This window comes from Nothobranchius furzeri, chromosome 12 (assembly GCF_043380555.1).
Source record: "Nothobranchius furzeri strain GRZ-AD chromosome 12, NfurGRZ-RIMD1, whole genome shotgun sequence".
Classification (NCBI taxonomy): Eukaryota; Metazoa; Chordata; class Actinopteri; order Cyprinodontiformes; family Nothobranchiidae; genus Nothobranchius; species Nothobranchius furzeri.
This window is the reverse complement of record NC_091752.1, coordinates 28792261-28820078: the sequence shown is the minus strand read 5'-3', so window position 1 is coordinate 28820078 and position 27818 is coordinate 28792261. Positions and strand designations below refer to the sequence as shown.

Below are 27818 nucleotides of genomic sequence, written 5' to 3'. Positions count from 1 at the left end.
AGGGGAACAAAAGCTCTGCTGCTCCTGTATACAAACATAGAAGTCAGCTGGAGTAGAAAGTAGCTTTGGACAACAGGATTTAGAGCAGGGCTATTCAATTCCGGGCCTCGAGGGCCAGTATCATGCACGTTTTAGTGGTTTCTCTGCTCTAACACACTTGATTCAGTGGTTGAATCACCTGTCCAGCAGCTCATCAGGCCATGCGGAAGCCTGCTAATCACCTACTGATTGAAATCAGGTGTGTTAAAGCAGAGTTAAAACTAAAACGTGCTGGACACCGGCCCTCGAGGCCCGGAATTGAACAGCCCTGATTTAGTCTATTTGGACATCTCACCTCTGACTGGAAAACAGCAACTAACAAATAACACAAACTTGGAGGAGTTCTGTTGTGTGGAGGAGTTGCTAATGCTAACTGCTAGTATTTCACCCTCTGTTCTCCATCAGAAAATGTTCACTTGCTATGGCTCGGACTAAATCCTGAGCCTTTTAAGTCTGGCAGAAAATAACTTTTACTGTCAGTTTTGTTATGAACATTTTATTCAATAAAGAGATTTGAAATCATGGAAGAGTAAAAAGAAGAGCAGATTTTATCCAGGCTTGATGATGTCTGGACATTTCCTCACCTCCTCTGGAACATCACCACTTCATCAGCCTTCAGATCTCCCAGCTCCAGTTTCTGTCCCTTCTCTATGACCTCAGGGTGTTTTCGGACCATCAACCACCCAACGTGAGAGAAGAAGAAGCCCCGTTTGGCGTTGTGAGGGTCTGCGTTGGTTTCCGAGTACTTGTGATGGACACGGTGGTCCCTCGCCCACTCATAAATGTCATTCTGCACATGCGGGGGGGGGGGGGGGGGATTATGTGATTAAAGTTCTTTGTTGACTGTCAGCTTAAGGTCAGAAATCATGTGGCTGCCAAAAATGCCACGGAGGTTAAATGTTTCAATCATGTTCAGAAAACTGCAGCATTGAATATTTCTGTTTTTGTCTGTTTTACCTGAAATGCCATGGAGTTTCCAAAAGCAAGGAAGACTCTCAGAGGGAAAGAAGCCTTGTAGGATCTGTGGCTCCATAATCTGTGGGCACCGGCCGTCACACCAAGAGCACTAAACACGTAGCACGCAACAGCTGGGAAAAACGAGGGATGCAAAGGAAAGTCTCATCAGTTTAATGTTGGGAACGTTGCAAGCTGTGATTATTCACAAGCACAAAACGGGTCGATTTTTTTTAAAGAGTTGTGTAGGAATTAGTGTCACGTCTCAACTACAGACAACAAAATCAAATCATTCTGCAAACACTTTGAATCCTAACGTTAAATAAACTCAGTTTCAGGCAGAAGGCAGCTTTTTTTAAAAAAAAAAAAAAGTCAATTAAGCAGAACTTTTATCTATTTTTTTCTTATTAACTTTGGGAGACTTTGGGAAAAAATGACACAATATATAGAATAATGGTAAAAAAATAAAAAAAAATAAAAAAACAACACTGGTAAGTCAATGTGACTTTTTTTCAAATGCAAAAAGTATCTGTGGTGAAATTTACATTTCATAATATGAATCTGTCTAAAATTTTTGGGAAAAAATTAAAGCATCTGAGCTAGGAAAAGTTTTCTCCCTCAATAATGAAAAAAAACGTTCTAGGAAAATGCTTCCCAAGCTAAATAAATGTGCTCAGAGCTAATTAAGCATATAAAAAGTGTCATGCGGCAGAGACAAAAGAACATCCAGCTTGTTGATATTCGTAAAATTGTATGAAGAAATGCAGAAAATTCCTGGAGATGAGATAATAAGAGTGAAAACCATGCTGCATTAGAGTTGAATCAGACATGAATTGTGCAGCAGAATCCACAAAATCTTATTTTTCTGTCCTTAAAATCACATCACCAGAGAAAACTGAAACATTCTGATTTCTATAAAAAAGAACAAAATGTATTTTTTCATGCTCAGAATAAATGTTAGGGCTTTAGCGAGTCTAAATGGGTTTCATGAATCTTGGAGCAGCTTCTTCTCACCAACAATTCAGTCTCATTTTTTACATCATTCTTACATTCCTGCTCAGTATGCATTCACTCTGGTTGCATTTTCCTGACAGTCTGACACATTTGGTATGAAATAACAAAAATATTAAATAAAAGCACGAGACAAAACTAATTAGGCCATGGTGACTCATTCTGTTTCCCCTAAGCTCCAGCTCGAGCTGCAGCATCAGCACTTTCTGTCCTCTGATGTATTTGATCCGAAGAGGAAACGATTAATCTTTGAAGCTAATATTGAAATATAGATATTTGAAACACTTACTCCATGCAAGAGTTGAGCGCGAGGCGGACGGAAGGAGGATGAGTCCAAAAAGCGCACCAGCGTGCAGGAGAGTCATCAGAGCGATGTTTCTCCACACCAGGACTCTCGGTTGTTTCCCTTCCTTCTCTCTGTAGGTGTCGTCAAAGACATCATCCACGCTGGATGTGTCACGGTCTCCGTGGTGGGTTTGGGTTTCGGTCATCTTTCTAAAAAAGACGGAAAGCTGTGAGGACACACCGGTGGGAAACGTAAATGCGCAACGCGTGATGCGGAGGATGAAGCTCGCGCACTCTGCAGCAGCTGGCACATCTGTTTCTGGTCATGCACCTCTGCTGCTGCATTTATTCAACTATTATTACTTATATAAATAAATGTTAAACTCTCTTCAGATGATCTTTACCCTTTAGGTAACATTTCCTGGGGGGAACATATTTATTTGCAGTTTCTGTCATACTCACTGTTTTAGAGTTTCTGCACTAGAGAATTAAAGATGCAACGCTGGTGTCTTGATCCCGAGTCACTGGTGAGCTCTTGTTGCAGCTTTAAAGCAACTCCTCGGTGTGGAACCACTCCTAACTGGCTGTTATCTCAAACTTATGTTTGTTCTCCCACGTAACCTTCATCTGTTGCCAAATATTCTCATGTCAGTATGACTCAAGTTATTAAGCATTGAAAAGAATAACTTTCTGTCCTCTTTAATCACCAGTTCCTGGTGACGTGATCCAAACAGCTCTCTTTAGTGAAAATCATACAAGGTTTCTGCCTAAAAAGTGCTTTTTTTAAATTAAAAAATGTGCATCTTCTGTTAGTGAAGAGTAGAAATGTGGAAATGACGTCATGTGAACCATATCATACCCATACCAACTTTATTTCTATAGCACAATTTAAGACACAGCGTGAGAGCTGACTAAAGTGCTGAACAGGCAGGATCAATTAAAACAAAAGTAAAAACAATAATAAGATAAAACACAACAATAAAAACCATAAAATCATAATACGATAACACGAATCACTGTCTAAAAGCCAAGTCATAAAAGTAGGGTTTTAAATTAGGTTTAAAAACAGGCAGAGAGGATGCCAGCCTAACTGTAATGGGCAAAGAGTTCCAGAGCATGGACAAACGCACGTTCACCTCGTGATGAGTAGACTCCTTTAGAACAGATTTTGCCACTCCAACCCAAACGCCTGGTTTTATGACCATTAGTGAACTGGAATGAACGAGATGATCTGGCACGTAGTGAGACATTTTATTGTCAAAAGGTTTCATCTGTCACGTGGTAAACAGCACCACCTGCGGGTCAAGAGCAGGCACTACAGAGACAGCTGGCAGAATCAAACACACCAATTCTGTCACACGTTTAAATTTAAAAGGAGGTATGTTAATAGTTATGGCGGGAAAATTGTCTTTAGGAAATTTAAAGGGTTTCAGAAAACAAAAAATATTTTGTATACACGATCCATAATGAGTTTGCATTAGGAATATCTTTTTAAAAAATGTTAAATTTGCATTTTGTGTTAATTAAATAACTTTAAAAAATCCAAGTGGCTAATTTAACAGCAGTGCACATCCTCATTATGCATCACTTAGGGCCACTTCATGACTCTTATTTCCCTTTAGCCATTACTCCATTGAAGTAACTTCACTGTTTGCTACCTCTCAAAGAGTAGCACCACTTCACAGTGAGGGGTATGTGGGAACAAGTCCACGGGCACAGCAAGAGTGGGAGAAAAGGCGTCTCCTACGAGTTTCTTCTGAGGGTCCGGAGGACAACAAAGGTCCCTGAAGTTCCTCATAGCCTCTCCGTCTGGTTTACAGGAAACATAAACTAGCCTGTGGATGGAAGGTTGGTTTCGTAGTGCTCTGACCACTTTGGTGTGAAGGCCAGCCCGTGATGGGTTGACCACAGCTGTAAGACCTCCGCCTGCAGAACTCAGCTGAGACATAAGCCCAGGAAGCACCACCTCTGCTTTACCAGGGATGAACTCACAGTTAGGGATGTTATTAAGAGCTGCGTTGTGCGCAGCGTCCTTCACGGCCTGTTCTATCAGCTCGATGCCGATAACTCTGTCCACTCTGGGAGATGCGGTGATGCCGATGGCACCTGTGCCACAGCACACGTCTAGAAGAGTACCTCCAGACTCTTCTTGATCAGTGTGTGGGACGCACAGGTCTCTCACTGTTTCATACAGAACCTCAGCAGCTGACTGGTTCACCTGGAAAAACGCATCAGCTGAGATGCGAAATTTGAAGCCCAGCACCTGTTTATCAGAAAACAATAAAAGTCATAAAACTGGCGTTAAAAAAAGCAGATGCTAAATTATCATGAGCTTTATTTATCTTAAAGATGATAAAACTGTAGAGCTTCTACTTTTGATTTTGCACACATACGCCCACCTAAAGGATTATTAGGAACACCTGTTCAACTTCTCCTTAATGCAATTATCTGATCAACCAATCACGTGGCAGTTGCTTCAATGCATTTAGGGGTGTGGTCCTGATCAAGACAATCTTCTGAACTCAAAACTGAAAGTCAGAATGGGAAAGAAAGCTGATTTAAGCAATTTTGAGCGTGGCATGGTTGTTGGTGCCAGACGGGCTGGTCAGAGTATTTCAGTTACTGGGATTTTCACCCACAACCACTTCTAGGGTTTAAAAGGAATGGTGGGAAAAGGGAAAAACATCTAGTATGCGGCAGCCCTGTGGGCGAAAATGCCTTGTTGATGCTAGAGGTCAGAGGAGAATGGGCCGACTGATTCAAGCTGATAAAGAGCAACTTTGAAATAACCATTCGTTACAACCGAGGAATGCAGGTGTGAAGCCACACCACGCACAACCTTGAGACGAATGGGCTACAGCAGCAGAAGACCCCACCGGGTACCACTCATCTCCACTACAAATAGGAAAATGAGGCTACAATTTGAACAAGCTCACCGAAACTAGACAGTTGAAGACCGGAAAAATGTTGCCTGGTCTGATGTGTCTCGATTTCTGTTGAGACATTCAAATGGTAGAGTCAGAATTTGGCGTAAACAGAATGAGAACATGGATCCACCATGCCTTGTTACTACTGTGCCGGCTGGTGGTGGTGGTGTAATGGTGTGGGGGATGTTTTCTTGGCACACCTTAGGCCCCTTGGGCATCGTTTAAATGCCACGGGCTACCCGAGCATTGTTTCCGATCATGTCCATACCTTCATTACCACCATGTACCCATCCTCTGATGGCTCCTTCCAGCAGGATAATGCACCATGTCATAAAGCTCCAATCATTTCAAGTTGGTTTCTTGAACATGACAATGAGTTCACTGTACTACACTGGCCCCCACAGTCACCAGATCAACCCGATAGAGCATCTTTAGAATGTGGTGGAACGGGAGCTTCGTGCCCTGGATGTTCATCCCACAAATCTCCATCAACTGCAAGATGCTATCCTATCAATATGGTCCAACATTTCTAAAGAACGCTTTCAGCACCTTGTTGAATCTTTTGAATAATTTCTGACCCAATGTTCTGCTTTGTTGTTAACTATGGTGTTTTTAATCATACCTTCTCTGCCTCATCTTGTGTGACGCTGGGCGTCTTTAGAGAGGGAGGTCACCTTCAGAAATTTTAGAAGATATTTGAACATGTGACCCTCTGTGTAGAGTATAGGTATTTTTTATTTAATATTTCCAAATGAGTTAAAAAAGCACACCCAAAAAACTGTTTTTAACTGAAGTGACACTAAATTAAAATGATATTTTTCTGTCTGCAACCATATTGTCAGGGTTGTGTACATTCTGTTCATCATTGGTGTTTTGTGGCGAGTTAGCGACCGCTCAAGCCAGTGAGACTGAGCATCAGAATGAAGGATAGGTTGATGTTAGAGCACAATATCTGCAGGGAATTGTTGTACCTTAACTACTTGGATTGAGATTTTTGCAGTCAAAAGACACCTGCCATATTTGACCTCAATGTTTTACCTGTAAGCAATCTTTTTTTGTTGTGTCGGCCATCAAGTTTCAAACATATCAGTTACTGGCCATCATTTAAATGGCCAGCTGTCACTTTTATTAAAAGAGATTTAACAAATCTGGTTATAAAAATGTTAAATGTCCAAAGACAACTTTAATGCATTTAGATTCATGAATAAAACATATGTTTCTGTGAAGAAAGCAGGCAAAATCCAAAAAGAAACTAGATTTGAGACAAGCCTCGTGTAAACAGACAGTGGACAAAATAAGAGAGGACATGAGACAGATGGGGACAGGTTTGCAGCACGAGATTTGTAACAACGGCTCTGACTAACTAAAGTAAAAGGATTATCTCTGTTGGTGTCCTCCCTCTGCAGCTTCATCTGTCAGGTTCTGATCTAAGATCAGCTCCCTTCACCTGAACTCAAATGGCCAGGTTTTTCATCACACAAACAAATCATTATTTTTAATAGAGATAAACACAAAAAGAGGCTTCTCACACAACAAAAGGCTGCAAAATGTTCATTAAAGTCTATATAAAACAAGTATTTTTTTCAGTAGTCAGCATTCATTATGTCTATTTATACTCTGAATGTTGAACATTTTGACTGAGTGTCAATGTTTCCTGCATGAGAAGTTAAAGTAAAGCCATTAAAAGCTATTTGCTTTTTCCCTATGTCCAGGTAGTGGGGTTAGCAGCTCCAGCAGAGAGACCTAAACTGTCCTCACACCAGCACCCTCCACCAGCTCCACCAGTAGGATCTCAAGCTGTTCCCTGGCCAGGCTGGAGATATGATCCCTCTGACATGTCCTAGACCAACCTCAGGGCCTCCTGCTTGCTGGATATCCTGAAAACACCTAACCTGGGATGTGTTCTGAGGACATTCTGACTAAATGCCCTAAACACCTCAGCTTCCTCCTCTCGATGTGGAGGATTAGTGGCTCTACACCAAGTCTCTCCCAGATGCCTGAGCTCCTCACCCCACAAGGTAATCTTATTAGATTTTCCTGATGTGTGTAGTGTGTTAAGAGTGCTCCAGTCCACCAAGAAACACACTGGGACCACTCCAACCACAAATCAGGGCTTTCAAACATGTTGGATTGTCGAATAGCCAATCAGAAAGTGAGCCAACAGAAAGGCCCTGTACACTCCTATTCTGCTATGTACGATCTTATTTATTTATTTATTTTTACCATGTCCTGTCTGGCTGTGAAGCAAACAGAATTAATGTCTGAATGCTGGTGACAAGCCTTATAGATTTACTCTCAGGTGGAGCATCAAAGCGTCTGCTTTTAATGTCACGCCTGATACTTCAAACTTTATTGTTATTGCTTTTTGAATGCTTTGTAATTCTGACCAGACACGGATACAGAGGTGAAAGAGAAAGGAAGAGACGGGGTGGGGTGGGGGTGGGGGTGGGGGGGGGGGTGGGTGGGGGGGGTTCCACCCCCCCAAAAAAACAATCAGTGATGAACAAGAGTCTGCTTCTAGACTTGTATATGTAAGGTTTCTCTCTGGGGGTGTCCAATAGAGAGTGTGAGAGGCCACAGATCTGCCCCCCGAAAGATGCGCAGGAGATGGAAGGAGCTCCAAGTCTCAGACATCCAGGAGCTGCCCCAGAACACAGGGACCCCAGGGAGACTGCGACCAGAAAAGCCCCTGCCCCCTTCGAGAGGCGCAGAGGATTGCCCTGGGGGGCCACAACCAGCAGCCGGCAGAGTCCCGAGGGATATCAGCGGCAAGCCCACCGGCCCTCCCACAGCCTCTCACTCCCAAGCTGGCTGAGCCTGGAACCCAGCGACCCGAGACCCAGGGGCGACGAGCCCCGCCGGGGACCCAACAGAGCCCAGGGACCCAGACCCCACCAGGCAGCCACTGGGATAGATCAGGCAGACACCAAAAATCTTAAACCCCCTGACCCGGGAGCCACGAACATTCAGGCAGACCAAGGCACCTCACTCAACAGCAGGTGTGGCAGGGGGAGGGGAGACGAAGCCCTATATCATTAAAAGAAGTCCCAGGAGAAGGGAGGAGTCAAAGGCCCCACCTGACATATACAGTTATACACAAACACAGTCATACACTCCCTCCCTCATGCTCACACATACACATACAACCCAAGACTTACAAAAATGCAGGCCGGACACCCACTCATGCTCCCCATACACACCCTATTCATTCTGGTCTCGGTACTGTTGCACATTGGGTACAACCATCACCGGTTACCAGAGTTTGACCCTTTCTGCTGGAGTGCTGATGAGCAGGCTCCCCCGCCCAGTGCCGAGCAAAGCGACCCACCACCCAGAACCCAGCCAGACAGCCAGATCCTCCTCCTAGCCTCCAGCCCAGGGAAGCCAAGCGACAACAGAGGTGTGCTAAGACCTCTAGTCACCCTCCGCCTGCTCCAATACAGTGTTGGTGCATGTTGATGAGGTGTATTCGTGGCTGTGGTGAGCGGGGCGCAGGAGGAGAAAAATGTGTGGGGATGGGGAGGAATGGCTGGTTGGCCTAAGCCCTCCAGGGATCTAGCTCCCTCACTGGTCCCAATAGGCACCTCCTTTGCCAAAATGCCACCCAGGGCATTGAGATCCCAGCTCATCTTGCCAAGGCCCAAAGCAGCAGCATTGCAGAGTTCCACAGAGTCAGAGGGAACCAACGCAGCCCCACCCCAGCAGAATATCTACTCCCATCCCTGCATTTGCACAGCTTCCAGAATATATGAGACATAGGACAACAAGGTAAGGTTGGGTCCTCCCCTCCTGGACAATCCCCTCCCCCGTGATGGACAGCAGAGGAGCCAAGGAGTGTGTGTGAGTGTATGAGTGTAAACAATGATTAGCTTGTTAAATCAAGCACATGCCGATCTGGTGTAGATAAGACCTGGAAGGGATCATTGTAAGAGCAATATTCATTTTAAAGCCATCATGGCTAAAGCACAGATTTTTCAAACATTTGATTTAAACATCTTGTTCATTCATCACATATGATTAATTAACTTATAAGTTGTAAAGTCTAGTAGGATTTGAGTAGGTTCACTTTTTATTCAGGTTGAGGAACGCAGCAGCCAGGCTTTTACGCAGAGATTGCAGGACCTTGGGACAGAGGGTCCATTTGCATGTTTTGTCTTCATGGTATGTCAACAAGCACTGCACTGAAAAAAGTGTTTCTTTGAAAAAACTTGAAAAAACCATGTCAACTGGTAACACACAGTTGAATCAAGTTTGTTCAAAGTGAACTATAAAGTTTGATTAAAGTAAGATTTTCATTTAGATTTCTTTAAAATTTTAAGCTCATTAAAATTATCCCAACTCCTTTGGTCCAACTTAAAAATGACAAGTTAATTGAAATTACCAAACTACCTTGGTGTAACTTAAAAATTTCAAGTTCATTGAAATTATCCTAACTCCTTTGTCCAACTTAAAAATTTTAAGTTTATTGAAATTATCTTAACTCCTTTGGTCCAATTTATAAATTTCAAGTTAATTGAAATTACCCAACTACTTCGGTCCAACTTAAAAATTCACAAAAAATCAACTCTATATATATTAAAAAAACTCTTTGAAAGAACTTGAAGAAACCATGTCAACTGGTAACACACAATCTAATTAAGTTTGTTCAAAATGAAATACAAGGTGTGACTAAAGTTAGAATTTCATTCTGATTACATTGAAATTTGAAGCTCATTTTAACTACTTGGTCTAACTTGACTAAATCAACTCTATTTTCTACTACATTGTTTTTACTTTACAGTGTAAAACTACAAATTAAACAATGTGCGCTTGTTCCTACATAAAATTTTGCCTTCTAACTTTGTAAAAATAAGTACAAAATACATGAAATGTTATAGAAAATACAATACGCAAAATGTAACAAAATTTAATACAAATGCTCTCACAGTTTAACAACACAATGACTTCACATAGTGAATTGCATATAACATCAAAAAGCCAGACATTAAAACTGAATTGTAAACATTTTGGGGAATACCATTGAAGGAAGATAAATGTAATAGCTCGTTATTTTCAGCTGGCTCTGAACAAATCTAACACAGTACAAAAATGACTGAACAATACCTATATCACAAGGAAATTCCAGTGCCTGAGGGTGTACTGCAACTCTCAGTTCTGTCTTTGCTTCAATACACCTGAATAAAATGGCTGAAAAACCTCAGTATGCAGTTCAGGAATCCATAGCCCTGTTAATGACCAGATTATTTGATTCAGGTGTGTTGAAGCAGAGACACAATTAAACGTTGCCGTATACTGGCACTCGAAAACTAGAATTGCTAAACACGGGTTTAAAAAGTCAGCTGATGTACCATCAATGGTGCCCTTTTAATTTGAACCATAGGCAAAACTCATTTCACTGAAACCTACATGCAATCCAAAATCCATGGCTGAACCAGAATCAAAACCAAGATGCAGCAAAAGAACAAATCTAAACTGAAGTGCATATAAAAAACAGAGTAGATGACACTTGGCTTTAAAGGGATTTTCCAATCCTAAGTAAAACTTTGGTAAATGAGAAAAAAAAACATTCTGTAACAGCCCAGTTTTTCTCCTGTTTTAGCAGCAGTCTATTTGCTTCGTTTTAGCCCAAAAACAATATAAATTAATTTTAACAAAAGCATTTCATTCCCCTTTACCTTTATTGTTTTATGCTCAACTAAAGTAAACTGTCTGTTGCCAGATCAGGAGAATGACTGGACTGGTTACAGAATGTTTTTTCCCCTCACTTATCTAAGTATTACTTAGAATTGGAAAATCCTAGAAATTCTATTTTCAAATTACTTCACCGTCAGTGAACAATCAAGGCTTAGATTATAGTTTCTGCACCATGCTGGGAAAAAAGACAGCTACAAACAACATACCTGTGCTACAGGTACATTTTGGAAAAGGAAATGGCAAAAACTGATCTTGTGGTTGCAAACCACCAATATTAATTCATATTTAGCAGTTTCACATACAGGTTCTGCACCTTTGGAGACATCTTTTGAGGTTCCAGCTCCATTATAATTTTCTGCAACACCTCAAATGTAAAGCGAAGGACCTTTGGATAAGCCAGATTAAGAATGTAGATCAAACCTAACAGGAGTGCACATGCTGTTCCAACTGAGGACAGTCTATCAAGAACCTCTACTCCTTCGATTACAATCCCAATGTCCTCAGGAGGCCCTTGAAGTTCATCTCCCTCGGACCGGATGACATACACAGCCATCGTGACGTCTTCCAGGTCTTTTTGCATCTCTGCTCTGTGACTGTCCTGCAAAACAACACAAAAGTCTGTCAGCTGGCACATTTAGCTTATCATGGCTGGAATCGTCCCTGTACCGAATTTTATTTTTATATTAATCCTTCAACAAAATTTCAATGGATATTTCCTTAGACCAGGGATTCCCAAAGTGTGGTGCGCGCACCCCGTGTAATGGCTGCGGAGCTCAGAGAAGTCTGTCATATGTCACCATTAGCGTAGCCAGAAACTCATTTGTGGGTGGGCCTAAGAAAAAGTAAGTGGGCACAATAAATGTAATTGAAAACAAGTATATTTTTGCGCGTGTGTGTGTCCTCCACATGTGCCCTAGCTTCATAATAACAATGCGCCGAGCTTCAGCACTCTGGCCTGCGCACGCCGATATGTTCCATATTTGATCATTTTTAACGATGTTGGAGGAATCTGAAGGTGAGTCATTCTGGCAGATTGTAATTAACATCCCGTCTCATGCAGGTGTTCTGACATTGTAAACACCGCGGTCAAGTGACCCAGTCACATAACCAACATGGACGAAGTGCCGCTCACCGTTGACATCCCGGTGAATCACACTGTTGAGAAGAAGGGGACTAGCACGGTACCGATACGCACAACGGGACGCAAAAAATCTGCATTTACTGTTGTGCTTGGCTGCCATGCTAATGGACAGAAACTGCCACCTATGGTGATTTTTAAGAGAAAGACTCTGCCTAAAGAGAAATTTCCAGCTGGAGTCATCGTCAAGGCTAACGAAAAGGGCTGGATGGATGAGGACAAAATGAAAGAGTGGCTGAATGAGGTGTATGTGAAGAGACCAGGCGGTTTTTTTCCACACGTCACCGTCCCTGTTGATCTATGACTCCATGCGCGCTCATCTCACGGACGATGTGAAAAAACGGGTAAAGCAAATTAACTCGGAGCTCGCTGTTATTCCAGGAGGCTTGACAAAGGAACTCCAACCGCTGGACATTGGCGTGAACAGGGCGTTCAAAGTAAGGCTACGAGCCTGGATTTGATGATTAATTACTGGTAATAGCGCTCAAATAAAGCACAACCAAACTCATATTTGCTCCCACTGCCTTTTTTAATAAAACACAATTCAAATCACACTATTTTCTTAGGCCTTTTAATAACAAACATATGATTTTGTTCATGTGGAAAGTTTATGTGGTTAAATCTACCAACTAAACACATTCTGAACTTCAACACAGCGCATAAGGGGATGTGAATCTTCCGTTTTGTTTTGCTGTGCCAGGTTGGAGGGAATTAAGGTTATTTAAGTGGTTCAGAGTTTTAAAAAAAAACAGTAGATATGTTTCACAAGGTGCTGCTAGTTATGTTAAATCTTACTTCTGATTTTACTATTTAAAACAATAATAATCAACTTCTTCATGTTTGCTCAGAGATGTACAGAGCTGTTGTCCTTCGGGAGTGCTGCAGGAGGACACACAGGGATATATGGGGGTTGGATGAGGAAAACGAAATAAAGCAAAACTGTTTTGTGATCAGTTTAATTTGACATGAACACGACAAACACGCTTCCTTGACAATCTTTGTGAGTAAAAAAAACGTGTAGAAATAAAAACGAACATGTGATATTAGAGAAATAGCGGGCAAGCGGTGTTGATGCATGATTGCGCATGCGCCGTGAGCAGTTCTGGTACTTTTTGGGTCTCAGCCGCTTGCTGCACCACTTCAACCGTGCAATCGTGAGCTCGCACGGACTTCTGGCGTGTTATTTTGCTCGTCCCTCGTGAGGATATCGCAAAGTTGAAGCGGCGCTGCGAGCAGCTGCGACCCAATAAGTATCAGAACCGCTCACGACGCATGCGCAATCATGCATCAACACTGCTCGCCCGCTATTTCCCTAATAACACACGCTGTTCGTTTTTATTTCTACACGTTTTTTATTCACAAAGATTGTCAAGAAAGCGTGTTTGTCTTGTTCATGTCAAATTAAACTGATCACAAATCACAGATTTACTTTCTTTATTTCGTTTTACTCATCCAACCCCCATAAATCCCTGTGTCCTCCTGCAGCACTCCCGGTGTACGACCGGCTTTAGTAGGAGGGAGACCCGCAATTATCGCTTTGTCACGCGTGTCTCATTGAAAATGAATGGAGGAGAGGCGAAGTTGCCTCCCGAGTGTCGAGCCCATTAGAAGAGCACGAGCCGTCAGCGCACGCAATGAGGAAGTGCACGTGCGCTCTAAACCAGGTCTGAACCAGGACTAGACCAGTAATGGGCTCGACACACAGGAGGCGACAAACGACCGCGATCAGCGAAATTTGTCGCTGTCGCTTTTATTACCTGTCACACGGGAGGCGATCCGCGGCAGCGGCAAAGCCGTCTACGCGTTCTGTTCCATGGCGAAATCGAAACTTCCGTTGTTTTGCTTGGCTGTGTCAGGTTGGAGGGAATTAAGGTTATTTAAGCGGTTCAGAGTTAATAAAGTGGTAGATATGATGTTTCACAAGGTGCTGCTAGAGTTATGTGAAATCTTACTTCTGATTTTAATATATAAACATAATAATAATCAACTTCTCCATCATGTTTGCTCGGAGGTGTACGGAGCATCCTGTCCGCTCATTGGTCAGTGAATGAAACCTCCGTTGATTGGTCCTCGTCCGAGCGACAGCGATGAAAAGTTGAAAATGTTTCAACTTTCTGGGATCGTGTCGCTGGATCGTCCGTGCACGACACGTGCACGAGTGCAAACTTTCACATGCACGTTTTTCGCTTGGTAGGAGAGAGACCCGCGATTATCGCTTTTTCGCACATGTCTCATTGAAAATGAATGGAGGAGAGGCGATGTCGCCTCCCGTGTGTCGAGCCCATAAAGTGAAGCATGCTTTTGGCTGTTATAATTTTCACAATGTCTGGTTTGCACTGATATGTTCCGAGTCCCGAACCCGCACAGATGTTTTACCGGTACGTTTTACCGTGCCCACGCCCGCACCCTATAACCTGGTGCGCCTTTTGTATGTGTTAAATACCAAAAAGACACGTAACTGAAGCTGCGCCTTATGGTCGTGAAACTACGGTATTTTCTTTTAAAAGAACCGCAGTCTGCGCACAAAGTAAAAAAAAAAAAACATCAACCTTTGTTGTTTTCTTCCGTGATATCCCACGCTATCCTCAATGCTGTCCCCCTGTTTACCTGCCTTCCTTCCCCCCGCCTGCTGTCTCCGCCCATGGCCCGATTCCTCAGACAGCAATCTGAACACAACTGGACCGAGACCGGCCGAGTGATGCTGGGCCAAAGTGAGCTGATCTGATCCTTGTGTGAAAGCGCTATGAGGCTGCCACGTCTGGTAATTTTTGGTATTTTAGTAAAACTTAATTTTCTACCAAATATTGTCCTTGTGGTGCCCAAAAGGACAATAGTTCTAAGCTAAACACTTTATACACACAATCATTCAGAACATTTTTATTTACCCGTTTAAAGATTTACTTACCGTGTATTCTTTGATGAAAGCATTTCCATCCTCTCCAAGGAAAGGGACGAGGGCTTTCAGGACACACTCTCTTTTTTTGTTGACGTCTTCGGTCTAGTTTTGAGAGATACAATGTAATAAGAAACAAAGCCAACATTGTGTTTTTCTTTGGTTACTCATCATTGGTCTCCTGAATTTAGTTCACCTGGTCAAAGATTTGTGTCAGCCCAGATATCTTCTCCCTGGTTGATCCTCCTCTTGAGCGAATGGCGGTCATCAATTTGGTGGAGTACTTGTCAAGTTGGGAAAAAAACTTCTGCTCTAGGGGAAGAGCTACAAGCCTCTGGAACTCTGCATTGATCTGCAAGAAAAACATAAAAGCTTTAATATATAAAGCCTCTGTCAACGATTAAATTAAATAACAATGTCTTCTTACCTCGCGTTGATCAAAAAGAGCCGGCCATCGACCCTTAAAATCCTGGATTCTTGGCTCACCGTCCACCACCTCTTGTCGCCTGTATGCAAAAGTGCGTGCCATTTTGTCTGCAATGACCCGGTCATTGTGTCTTATTTTCACTTCAGTCAGAAGTGAAAGTCTTTCCTGTTCAAGGGATTCGGAAGTGTCCCCAGTTGGCAAAGATGGATAAAAGTTAGCTTCTGCCCTTTTAGGCCTTTTTACGTTTCTGCCAGAAGATCCTTCTGTAACTTTGGACTTCATGGAGTTAACAGCTACCTCTGGGCACCCGTGCAGTCTGAGCTGGGTTCTAAGATTTCCCATTTTGTACTTGAGCCTCTGCTTCCATCCGTACCATCCATTTGAGGATCCAGGTTCCTTCAAACACGGATGTTTTTTGATTAAAGCTTCTGCCACTGCAACAAAGTGTTCATCACATGGATAAGCTTTGTACTTGAAGATTTCTTCAGATACTTTGTTCAGAATGTCAGATTTGGTTCTTGTGCTGAGATACACCAATTTGGAGGATGATTTGTATTCAGCATTTCCCCTTTCAAGCACAAGCTCGGTGTCATACGAAAATTGTGGAATAGGAAACACCGCCGGCCACTGCACGCTTCGAAATGACAGTTTTGGAGGAGAAGGGAGTATGTTTGTGTTGTTTGATGCCTGTAAAGAGCAATCAACAGCATCAAAAGTGGCACAAGCTGATGAAACATCATCAGTAAGTGTGATTATGAGTGGAACAACTTCCTGTTGAACCACCTTGATTGTTCCCAAATCCTGCAGTTCAGAGGTTGCGTTTAGATTGAAGAACTCATTTCCAAAATCTTGGTCCATGTATTGCAGGCGAATTTCTGTTGTGATTCCAAAGGTGTTCTTTACGACATTGACAAGTTCTAATAAAGACTGGGGTATACCATTTGGAAGAATCAATTTTTCCACATTGTTTTCGCCCAAGATGACTTTAAGTCTTGCTGCACCCATGGTAATCTGAAAAACAAACAATTGGCATGAGTCTCTACTTCATGTTCTTAAGGACAAAAAAAAAAGTACATGTAAAGCTTAGGGTTAAATACCCCGTTCTGAAATTAGCATCAAAATATCTAAAAACAAATTGGCCGTAAAATGTGATCTGATATTCTAAGCAACAACAATAATCAGTCTGCCTTAAAATACCACACATAGAATTATGTGTTTTCAAACTAAAATAATGCATTAAGTAAACATTCAGAGTGCACGTGGAAAAAGTATGTGAACAATAAATAGTTGAAGCTCCTTTGACAGCAATAACTGTTCAATAATGCTCAATGAGGAGAAGAATCCAAGCATCAGCTAAAGACTGAAAGAAATCAATGGGATGTGCCAACAACCCTTTTAGCACATATTCTTTGGACAAATGGAACCAGAATTGAGTTGTTGAAAGAACTACCCAACACTGCGTGGAGAAAAAGAGGCTCAGTACAGCAACATCCGAAACTCATCCCTACTGAGAAGTATGGTGGTGGGGCATCGTGGTTGAGGCTGCTTTGCTGCGTCAGGGCCTGGGGGGGATTGCTCTCATGGAAGAAAAGATGAATTCCTAAGGTCTGATCTGAACTACAGGAAACATTTGGTTGAACTTCTTACTGCCAAAAGAGGTTCAATCCGCTATTAAATCCAAGGGTTTACAAGCTTTTTCCACCTCCACTGTTAATGTTTACATGGTGTGTTCAATAAAAAAATAAAAACAAAATTATTTTCGTGGTTTTAGTTTCAGCAGACTGTCTATTGTTGGGACTTTGATGAAGATCAGATCACATTTTAGGACCACAACGGGCAGAAATCCATGAAACTCCACAGGGTTCACAAACCTTTTCCTGCAACTGTATATAAAGATTCTTTAACTAGTTAATATGACACAAATATTCCAATTACAAGCATTGCATACACATCATTCTCCTCACCCTTTAAACATGAATGTATCTTTTTAAAGTGACAAGGCGCATTCCTCCAATTCTGTAGTCAACAAGGGGGTATCTGTCAAGCAGTTCTTTAGGCTCCAGAACTTCTACTTCCTTGTTTGGAGAACATTTTAGATCATATGATCTAAAATGTTCAATGTACCACACACTGAGCTTTTTGACAACAAACAGAGGGTTGTTGTGAAGAATGACCATGTGGATAATCTCACAAAACTCTGGTAGTCCTCCCAGCGAGCCATGGACCAGGATCATTCCACATTTGTAAAGAAGTCCATTGTGTGTCACACTTTCAGCAAAGGCAACGGTCTCTACATTTACAGACTTTTGTTTAAGAGCGCTTACAATGTCCTTGTTCAGAATGTCCGTTTGAACGTTGGTGACAGTGGAAACTTCCAATGAAGGTTTCAAAACCTTGCAGGACTGTAGGTGGTGAGCCATCTGTAGCTGGTGTTTTTCTGCAAGCGTGAGCAACACATTTTTGAAGCATCTGACGTTCCTTGCAACTCTCTTAAAAAAGCTGTGCTTTGACTCAAAGCGCATTGTCCAGAGGGCAACAAGTGGTCCATACTGACGTATCAAGTGCGGATAGTGCTCAAGGAAGTGATGCTTGGGCTTAAGTTCACAGTCAGTAAAGACCTCTTGGAATTTGACCCTGTGCTCTGAAATCTTAAAATCAAGATATGCAACGGACTCTTCTGTCTGAACTGGACAAACTATTATTTCAACAATGTCCTTTAAGTCCAAAAGAACTTGCCAAGCTGGCTCCTCACAAGGAACACTTTGCCCTAACAACAAGGGAAGAAATCGAAGCAAACTCCAGTTCTCATGGGCATTGCCGCCCACAGTCTTTTTTGATGCAAAACTCTGAGCAACAGGGTGAGGTCTGTTAGTTTTGTCACTCCATTTGAAGTTGAATGATGATATTGCTTCATTCAAAGCAACTAGTGTGACATATTTTTTTTTAATGAAAACTCCAAGGCAAAGGGCAATTTCAAAAGGAACTATGCCCTCAAAAACATCATGGGCAAGGTCCGGTGGAAATCCTTTGGTTAGATCAAAATACAACAGTTCTGACAAGACACAATTTGACTTGACACCATAACAACTGGATATTTCAGTTCCTTCAAGACTTTTTAGGTGATCTGAATGAATATTTTTGTCTCTTAATGTAAATGTTCCTCTGTTAACCTCAGTTGTTTGATATTGAGAGGATTTTGCAGTGCAAAAGCGACAAATGTAGTCTCCAGTAAAATTCTCTACAAACCCAGCAATACCATGTGCAGCGAGGTTGTCAGCCACTACACATTGAAGGGTTCCTTTGAGGGTTTTACCTAACTTTGGAACATACAAACCACTCTGTTCCAAAAACAGAAGATCTCTTATTAGAGGCTCTAAGACTTTTGCATAACTGTAAGACTTTAGATCATTGCTCTTAATTAAAGCTGCCAAGTAAATAGACGACAATGCAGAGTTACAACCGGGGAGCAAATTACCGAGAGTCCAATACAATCCACAAATTTTGTGCTTTCTTTTAGATGTCCCAAGGGGATTGCATATCTCAAAATCATCAATGTATAATATTAATGAAATGCTTTCCTCGTTTGAGAGAACTTTTTCTTTGAATATGGCACCATCAAAAAATGACTTGTAAATGCCTTCTCCTGAGTCTTTATGTAATGTTTGTATATGCTCTGTTTGACTCAGTATTGCTTCACAGTCCAAGATTTCCTGTAGAGTCTTTAAAATTGAAATATACTGAAATGACTTTCCATTTTTTTTATCAAGAAAATATTCTAACGGTTCAACTACACCAAAATGTCTTCTATAATAAGCCTTTCGCCTCCAAACACTGGAGAGGGGCCCTTTTTTCCTTATTGCCTTTTTAACAGGGTTTTTGTCACAAACTGCACTTGCTAAATTTTCCACAAGTAAATGGTCAAAAGGACAGTTATTCTGTTGAAGTATTTGCACAACTGTATTCTTAGTAACTGGTACACAGAGCGAACCGATCAAATAACTCAACTCTTGTAAGAGCTCATCGACTGCTGCATTAGACACAAGAAAAACACTTTCTAACTTAAGAAGAACGGAAGCAAGTTTGATCTCAAAATCCTTCTCTAACTGCTCAGCATCATCATCTAAAGTTTCATTACAGCCAATACTGCTTTCCCCATCTGAGAAAACAGCAACACTGGCAGATAATTCTTCAGGGTTTTTTGTAAGTAAAACTATTTCTGGTTTAAACTCATCAACTTTACCAGAATGTTTTCTGTATTTATGACTTTTGTAGTTTTCATAGACATTTGTTTTGTAGAAACAGTTCTGGTACACACAAGTGACACACACTTTGTTTTTAAGATGAGCAAAAATATGATGAAAGAAATCCCTTTCTGTAGAATGCAGACTACAAGAACAAACGGGACATATATATGCTGATGCCTTTGTTTGTGGTTTAAAAGAGGAATGACATCTTGCTAGATGGCTCCGTAAAGCATTCCAAGTTTTGAATCGGCAGGCACAACTTAAATAGGTGCATGGATAAGAATGACCTCTTCCATATTGTCCGTGGCTTAGTTTGTAGTGCCCAAGCAGTTGAGATCTTCTTGTGAAGACACTATGACAGTCTTTGCAACTCCATGCCATTCAATTTGACACTAGAAAAAGAAGACAGATGGACCACTTGTTACAAATGAGTTTGTCCACACTTTTCTCCTCCTTCAGGAAGACCACTGTTTAAACACCAGTCAATGAGAGCTTCAGAGGTTAATAGTTTTGTTGCAGATTAAAAAGTTGTTGCATCAGTTTAAATGTAATTTACCATATTTTCACGACCATAAGGCGCACCTAAAAGTCTAAAATTTTCTCCAAAATGTACGCTGCGCCCTGTGGTGCGGTGTGCCTATTGTGTTGTTGTGAGAAGCGAACGTAGTAGAAAACAAGAGGCGTGGCGTGAACGTGCGGACGTGAGCGAAGACAGACCTGTGGATCTGCTACATCATCATCAACATCCTCGCTATTTGCGTCAGACTCCGGCTGTGAGTCTCCGTCCACTTCCTCTTCTTCCAGTTAAAAAAACAGCCGTACTATCTGAACTGCCTGGTGGACATTTATCCTTCTCATCATCCTTTATTAAAGCCTAATAAAAGCCTGCTAAACTGCAGAGACAACATATCTGTCCGGATCGCTCCAAAATATGAGGTTTACCGTCAATATCTGTCTAATTGTTGTTACTCCGCTCGCGCCACTGCTTTCCCCGCAAAGCGGCTCCTTTTTGCGCACATCTCGTTACTCATGCAGCCTTCCTCTCTCTCTCAGCTACATAATGATCCTTTTAATAAACTGAATATGTGAGACTTCCACCAACAGCAAAAGGATCTCATGTTTTTGTGGGGGATTTTTTACGTTCACAAGCACATTCCCTCTCACGGATTACTAAACTGCTGTTTAGACAAGTTATCAGATTGTCTAAAAATAGATAATTTTTTAGTTTAGTATAACTCCGCTTTTACGTTGCCTATTAACAAAATGTAAAAACAGGGGTGTAGTTTATAATCTCCTTTTTAAAGCTGAATTGAAACCAAAAGTCAGGGAGGCGGAGTCTTGCTGCTACAGCGTCCCAAATCAGACCTGTTCAAAAGACGCGGATATGCGTCCATGTACCCCAGAGGGTTAATAAAACAATTCAAATCACACTATTTTCTTAGACCGGTTAATAACACAGATATGATTTTGTTCATGTGGAAAGTTTATGGTTAAATCCACCAACTACCGGTAAACACATTCTGAACTTCAACACAGCGCATCAGCGCTTGAAGCGGCGCTGCGAGCAGCTGCGACCCAAAAAGTACCAGAACCGCTCACGGCGCATGCGCAATCATGCATCAACACCGCTCGCTCGCTATTTCCCTAATAACACACACTGTTCGTTTATATTTCTACACGTTTTTGTTACAAAGATTGTCAAGAAAGTGTGTTTGTCGTGTTCATGCCAAATTAAACTGATCACAAAACACAGATTTACGTTCTTTATTTCGTTTTCCTCATCCAACGGCATAATTCAATGTAAAATCAATGGAGCAGCGCGACCGTGAGAGACAGGGCATCACACGTCAACTAAGAAGCAGCTGTGCGTCCAGAAAGCACGCAATCACCTCACTTGAGCGGCAGATGCGAGCTGACGAGGCGTGTGTTTTGCGATTGCTGCAGCTGCTGCGTGACGCCTGGGAAAAGGAAAAGCTGACTGCTCAACTTGGAATGGACCTCGCTGAGAGGAATAGAAGATGGAGACTGGATACCCTGGTGAGTTTATATTACTGTTGGAACCCTTCACGAGGTACTGTCACCATGGAAACACATATACAGTCTATGTGGATCAGTAGATCCTTGCATGTCCGCCTAGACGCCTGACCAAATCGATTAAAATACTTACATTTAGCCCCGCATTCAACTCTTCCTGCACGCACGGCAAGGTGCGATTGCAGGTGCATCCAAATAGATGTTTACAGCGATTTTAACGCCAGAATCGCGTGCAGTCTGTAATGGTACGTGACCACCGCACGCGATTCTGGCGTTAAAATTGCTGTACACTCCTCTGTTCGGACGCAGGTGAAGTCGCACCTTGCCGGGCGTGCAGGACGAGTTGAACGCACAGCTAATGTCAATATTTTGACCAATTTGGACGGGCGTCTAGGCGGACATGCAAGGATCTACTGATATCGCATATACTGTATATGTGTTTCCATGGCGACAGTACCTCCTGAACATTCCGACAGCAAAATAAACTCACCAGATGTCGAGTCTCCTCTCTTCTATTCCTCTCAGTGAGGCCCATTCCAAGTTGAGCAATCAGATTTTCCTTTTGCCAGATGCACACGCAGCAGCTGGAGCAGTCACAAATGACACGCCTCGTCAGCTCGCACCTGCCGCTGAGGTGAGGTAATCTCGCGCTTTCTGGACGCACAGCTGCTTCCGAGTTGACGTGTGACGCCATGTCACTCATGGTCGCGCTGCTCCATTGATTTTACATTGAATTATTTCGCAAAACAACCAGAATCGTGTGCGGTGGGCACATACCGTAAGCACTGTAACACAGAAATGAGGTGTTTGTTTACCTTTTGCTGACATGTTTCGGCTGGAACTACCCCCTTCGTCAGAGCCATCAGCTGTTCGCGGCGTCACTTCCGTTTATGTGCGGGCAGCAAAGGACGATGTCGCCCTCTGCTGCCCGCAGACAGCACACAGATCATTAACACAGAACAACAAAAATACAGAAGATGGATTAAGAAAGCGATAGAGATAAGGAGACGTGGACACAACACCATGAACAGGGACGACGGGGTATACATGTTGGACCACGCATGGGACTGTGTCATCAGTGGGGAGGACGCGGGCAGCAGAGGGCGACATCGTCCTTTGTTGCCCGCACATAAACGGAAAAAACGCCAGCGAACAGCTGATGGCTCTGACGAAGGGGGTAGTTCCAGCCGAAACATGTCAGCAAAAGGTAAACACCTAATTTCTCTGTGTTACAAAAGAAAAATGAAGACAATCATGAACACACACACAGAATGAATATACAGAAGATTTTTAAAGAAAGTATTCTGTTCATGAGGGCAAGCATGTTATTGATAATAAAAAAGTACTTTAAAATAAGAAATTCCCTTGGGTCATCTGAAGAAAGCAAAGTTGGGGATTGTATTTGGAATGTTTTCTTGCATCGGTTAAAATGTAATTTACTTCCTTTAAAATCAAATATAATTCAGTTTAACACACTTAAAAAAATTATTTAAAAAAAAATCAACCCAATGCATAAAGAAAGTATTCTGTTCATGGGGCCAAGCATGTTATTGATAATAAAAAAGTACTTTAAAATAAGAAATTCCCTTGGGTCCTCGAAAGAAAGCAAAGTTGGGGGTTGTATTTGGACTGTTTTATTGCACAGCTGAAATTGCACTGTAATTATTTGGCAGATTTAATTTCTTAACATTACTACAATTTTTACCCTTAATGTTATACAAACACAATTGTAAATTTAAGCTGTCCTTGAACTATTTTAAGAAACAAAAACTATTTTGAGGCACAACTAGGGTCTCTTGTGGTATTGTTACCAAGTAATATAAAATGAACTATTATCTTTACATCAGATTTGACTGTAATAAACCTAAACAATGATGGGGGAGGTAGTGTCATGTCTACTGTTTTAATTGTATTCTTTATTAGCAGATAATATTGGAACCTCAAGATTTTTTTTAGCATTCCTATGATATAATACTCGTTTACAAAGAGGCTGGCCCAGAAGATACTTAAATTTAAAAACTTACTTGAAAAGCTATGTCTTTTCAGTGGAACACAGGAACACTAATGGGCTGACTTACAGCAATAATGTAGTATTTAATGCAAACGTGATAGGGCCTTTAATAAATAAAATAATAAAAATTAATAATTTAATTAAATGTATACAAAACTCACATTTGCAATTCCAGATGTTGGGTGGTTTTCTACCAGGGACTGAGGAAAAATGAGCAAGAGAAGAAGAAAATTAATTAATATATAAGCGGTTAAACTTTCCATCTATCAAAGTGCCAGTGTTCATTGATAACTTACATTACATTGAACAAGGCAAAAAGGAATCAGGAGAGCTGAAGGGGAAAAGAAAAAATTACAAATGTGTTCATACAACCCCACTTTAAATATTGAATCTGATATTACAGATATGGTGAAACAAAAGACTGGGGGGAAAAAACAAGTTTTTTTACTGACATTACATTTGTAAACATTTTCATTACATTTTATTATTCTAGTGATTAACACCAAATCCTTAAGACTGCCCTTTTTGCACACTAAATGCTGTAGTGTCTAAAGCCGGGCATACACTGTGCGACTTTTTCACTTTTTTGAGCCGATTTTCCAGTCGTGCGAGAATCCACAAGATCGGGGAGAGTTTTGCGCTGAGCATCTTGTAGTGTACAGGGGGTTATGAGAGGCGATTAACACCACGTGACCAACTACCGATTAGCAATCGTAAACTCGCACAAACTTCTGGTGTGTTTGAAATGTTGATCGTCCCTCGTGATGGTATCGCACTGTTGAAGCGATGCTGCGAGCAGCTGCGACCCAAAAAGTATCAGAACCGCTCACGGCGCATGCGCAATCCTGCATCTGCTCGCTATTTCCCTAATAACACACGTTGTTCGTTTTTATTTCTACATGTTTTTTTACTCACAAAGATTGTCAAGAAAGCGTGTTTGTCGTGTTCATGTCAAATTAACCTGATCACAAAACACAGATTTACTTTATTTCGTTTTCCCCACCAGCCCCCATAAATCCGTGTCCCTGCAGCACTCCTGAAGGACAACAGGCAAGACAAAAAAGTCTGACGTGGAGTAAAAACTGCTATTTTTAGCATATTTTTAGGGCCGACGTGTTGCTATCATACGTACAGAGTGAGCAGTCAGGTCACAACAGAGAACTGGGTCGTGCAGTGTGAGCGCATGACTTGTGAGAACTGCCCTGCGAGGAAGTCGTACAGTTAAGAGCTGAAGCTGAGTGAAAAAGTCGCATAGTGTCCGCCCGGCTTTAAACGAGTCAAGCTCTACAGTTTTGATAGGGGAAGACAGAAAATCAGACACGAATTCCGGAGATTTTCAAAATACTGGTTAACAAGGAAATAACCGTAACAAAAGTTAAACGGGTTCTAAATTTGACTACACTTGACACTGGGATTGAAGTTAGTTTGTCTGTGGATCTAATTTGCTACTTTTTGATCCTGGACGACGAGAATTTAATCCTTAAAGTAGAGAATTCAGCCAGTTTATCCAACACCACTAGTAATATTTAGGCTAACAGGAGGACATGAAAACTAAGGAGGCATCGACAGAAATACCTTCTGGGTTGATGGTGAGTTTAATACTTTTCATACGTTTTCTTACCTTTTAAACTATCCTCCGATGGAGACGTATTTCTGTCATTTTCATGATCGCGGTACAGAACGCAGCTCAACGATGGGAAGGAAGGGACCATGCAGTCGCGAATGCGAAGCAGGCACGTGCCGAATGCGAAGCAGGCACGTGCCGGCAGGGAGAGAGAGAGAGAGAGAAGAATCTACGGGGCTTCCTCAACTGACTTTCACGGGCAAATAATGAGTGTTACATTTTTACACTCTATGGCGTTGTTGCTAACAACTGCTGGGGCAGAGAAGACGCCTCTTATTACGCATCACGGGAGTTCTGTGATAAGAACCTTTTAAATCGACAAAAACGTAGAAAAATTACCGTTTAATAAAAAAAATCCTTTGTCTAAAAATCTAAATCTCACCAACAATATTCTTGGCACTCACTGTGGTTTTACAAAACCTAAGTTGATACCACTAGCATTTAAAACATATTGAAAAGTAAAGCACATTCATTAATACAGTTATAAAGTCATAATATTACTACATAAAACCATATTTTACCGAAGAACTTACCGTTGTTTCAGCTCCGGTTCCGAGAATGGTGCTGGTAGATGGTCAATCTAGAACTTCAGAGGCGGGAATAAATCTGACGTGATGACGTCATACGCACTAGTTAGTTCTATTTAAATTCAGCACTTTGGTTCAATAAGGAAACATCACTTTGCCCTTAGTTGGGCAGTTTCAAGTTGTTTGCCACCACATTTTTGAGTTGTGATCCTTAACTCAAAAAATGTACATTTAATTTTCGTAAAATATTACATTACATTGACTATTGTTAAATATACTTTTTTCAGTGTGAGCAGAACCTTCTGGATTTGGAAGGCCAAATAGAAAGTAAATATTTCTGTAGATGAAAGGTTATTATGTTGGTCAATATGTAGGTGAAAATTGACCCTTTTGTGCGTTACACAGCTCTCTTTTACACCAGAGGTGGTTCTATGCTTAATTCCCCATTTATGACATCAATTTTTGAAACAGCTTGTTTTACGCACATAATTCCTATAAACGCTGACAGAAAACCGATGGATATCAGAAAGGGTCAAACTCTGGTTACCGGTGATGGTTGTACCCAATGTGCAGCAGTACCGGGACCAGAGTGAATAGGGTGTGTATGGGGAGTATGAGTGTGTGTCTGGCGTGCATTTTTGTAAGTCTTAGGTTGTATGAGTATGTGTGAGCATGAGGGAGGGAGTGTGTGACTGTGTTTGTGTATGACTGTATATGTCAGGTGGGGCCTTTGACTCCTCCCCTCTCCTGGGACTTCTTTTGATGATATAGGGCTTCGTCTCCCCTCCCCCGCCACACCTGGTGTGGAGTGCGGTGCCTTGGTCTGCCTGAGTGTTCGTGGCTCCCGGGTCAGGGGGTTTAATATTTTTGGCGTCTGCCTGATCAATCCCGGTGGCTGCCTGGTGGGGTCTTGGTCCCTGGGCTCTGCTGGGTCCCCGGCGGGGGTGGTCGCCCCTGGGTCGCTGGGTCCTGGGCTCGGCCGGCTAGGGGGTGGGAGGCTGCGGGTGGGCCTGTAGGCTTGCCGCTGATATCTCCCGGGACTCTGCCGGCTGCTGGTTGTGCCCCCCCCCCCCCCCCCCCCCCCCCCCCCCCCGGGGCAATCCTCTGTGCCTCTCGAGGGGGGCAGGGGCCTTTCTGGTTGCAGTCTCCTTGGGGTTCCTGTGTTCTGGGGCAGCGCCTGAATCTCTGGGACTTGGAGCTCCCCCCATCTCCTACACATCTTTGGGGGGCGGATCTGTCGTCCCTCACACTGTCTGTTGGACGCTCCTATAGAGAAACCTTACATATACAAGAGTGTGTACACACACAGGTGCTCACATGGTGCTCTCAAAAGTATGGACTTGGGCATGTTCAACACAGGTCTTAAGGCTGTCGTTGCCACTAAATGCACTGTGATTTATTATTGTGTGATTGTTCAGTTATACAATGTTGATTTTATATTTCATCATCAGGCTGACGCGGTGATAGCTTGCTCCTGTTGTATTGTTGTGTGTCCCATTTTTTTCTATTCTTTCTCTTTCTGCAGATCTAGAAGCAGACTCTTGTTCATTATTGTTTATTTTTGTGGAAACCCCCCCCCCCCCCCCCCCTTCCCACCTTTTGTCTTTTCCTTTCTCTTTCACCTCCGTCTCCGTGTCTGGTCGGAGTTCAAAAGCATTCAAAAACAATAACAATAAAGTTTTAAGTATCAGGCGTGACATTAAAAGCAGACGCTTTGATGCTCCACCTGAGAGTAACTCTGTAAGGCTTGTCACCAGCATTCAGACATCAATTCTGTTTGCTTCACAGCCAGACAGGACACGGTTAAAAAAAAAAGAAAACAGATGGATATTTTGTCTTTTTTGTTGTTGTTTGTTTTTTCACTTTAGAGCATTTATCGAGGCGGTTTTGGCCCACATGAAAGCTCAAAAGGATGCAAAAGCTGAGCCCAGGCACCCTGCAAAGGAAAATTCATTTGGGCTGCTTGTATTTACATTCTTGTTCTTTGGTTCATGCACCAAATGTCAATAA

General features: G+C 42.2%; 3 protein-coding genes across 7 annotated transcripts in view; all 3 read right to left on the bottom strand.

Moving 5' to 3' along the window:
• The window catches only part of LOC139062104 (acyl-CoA desaturase-like), a 33204-nt gene extending 30295 nt beyond the window's left edge, over positions 1–2909 (bottom strand). Inside the window, exons 1-4 of one of the 2 annotated variants that reach the window (XM_070542514.1) lie at positions 2752–2909; positions 2294–2499; positions 997–1127; positions 624–829 (exon numbers count right to left, since the gene is read on the bottom strand). In XM_070542514.1, the coding sequence (XP_070398615.1) occupies positions 624–829; positions 997–1127; positions 2294–2495 (539 nt within the window). In that variant the 5' untranslated portion in view covers positions 2496–2499; positions 2752–2909. The remainder of the gene's footprint in view (positions 1–623; positions 830–996; positions 1128–2293; positions 2500–2751) is intronic. The other variant, XM_070542513.1, reaches the window with a different exon arrangement.
• A 147-nt stretch (positions 2910–3056) lies between these two features.
• LOC139062105 (tRNA (uracil-5-)-methyltransferase homolog B-like) lies at positions 3057–4573 on the bottom strand (the record flags this gene model as incomplete). Its single annotated transcript, XM_070542515.1, has 1 exon — positions 3057–4573. A coding segment is annotated over one exon (630 nt), but the record flags the coding sequence as incomplete, so codon positions are not given.
• Positions 4574–10967: 6394 nt separating this feature from the next.
• On the bottom strand, positions 10968–25883 carry LOC139061512 (uncharacterized). 4 transcript variants are annotated; one of them, XM_070541984.1, is made up of 8 exons: positions 25279–25343; positions 23954–23988; positions 23819–23857; positions 19900–20004; positions 15369–16379; positions 15138–15293; positions 14954–15046; positions 10968–11508 (listed from the first exon to the last, which is right to left on the bottom strand). In XM_070541984.1, the coding sequence occupies exons 4-8, from the start codon at positions 19906–19908 to the stop codon at positions 11185–11187; spliced, it is 1593 nt and encodes a 530-aa protein (XP_070398085.1). In that variant the 5' UTR covers positions 19909–20004; positions 23819–23857; positions 23954–23988; positions 25279–25343; the 3' UTR covers positions 10968–11184. The 4 variants fall into 4 exon arrangements, with proteins under 4 accessions (XP_070398085.1, XP_070398086.1, XP_070398084.1 ...); XM_070541985.1 differs by lacking the exons at positions 19900–20004; positions 25279–25343 and adding an exon at positions 25815–25883; XM_070541983.1 differs by lacking the exon at positions 19900–20004 and having other exon boundaries at positions 25279–25602.
• Positions 25884–27818: the final 1935 nt, after the last annotated feature.

What these genes read in the sequence shown, in the direction of transcription:
- LOC139061512 (XM_070541983.1), bottom strand. Translation starts at nt 25,369, where the DNA reads ATGGTCCCTTCCTTCCCATCGTTGAGCTGCGTTCTGTACCGCGATCAT. An exon ending in CAACATCTGGAATTGCAAAT is followed by an intron (nt 16,380 to 23,818) that starts GTGAGTTTTGTA and finishes TTTGTTTTTCAG; the next exon opens with ATTACCATGGGTGCAGCAAG. An exon ending in TGACACAAATCTTTGACCAG is followed by an intron (nt 15,047 to 15,137) that starts GTGAACTAAATT and finishes TCTCAAAACTAG; the next exon opens with ACCGAAGACGTCAACAAAAA.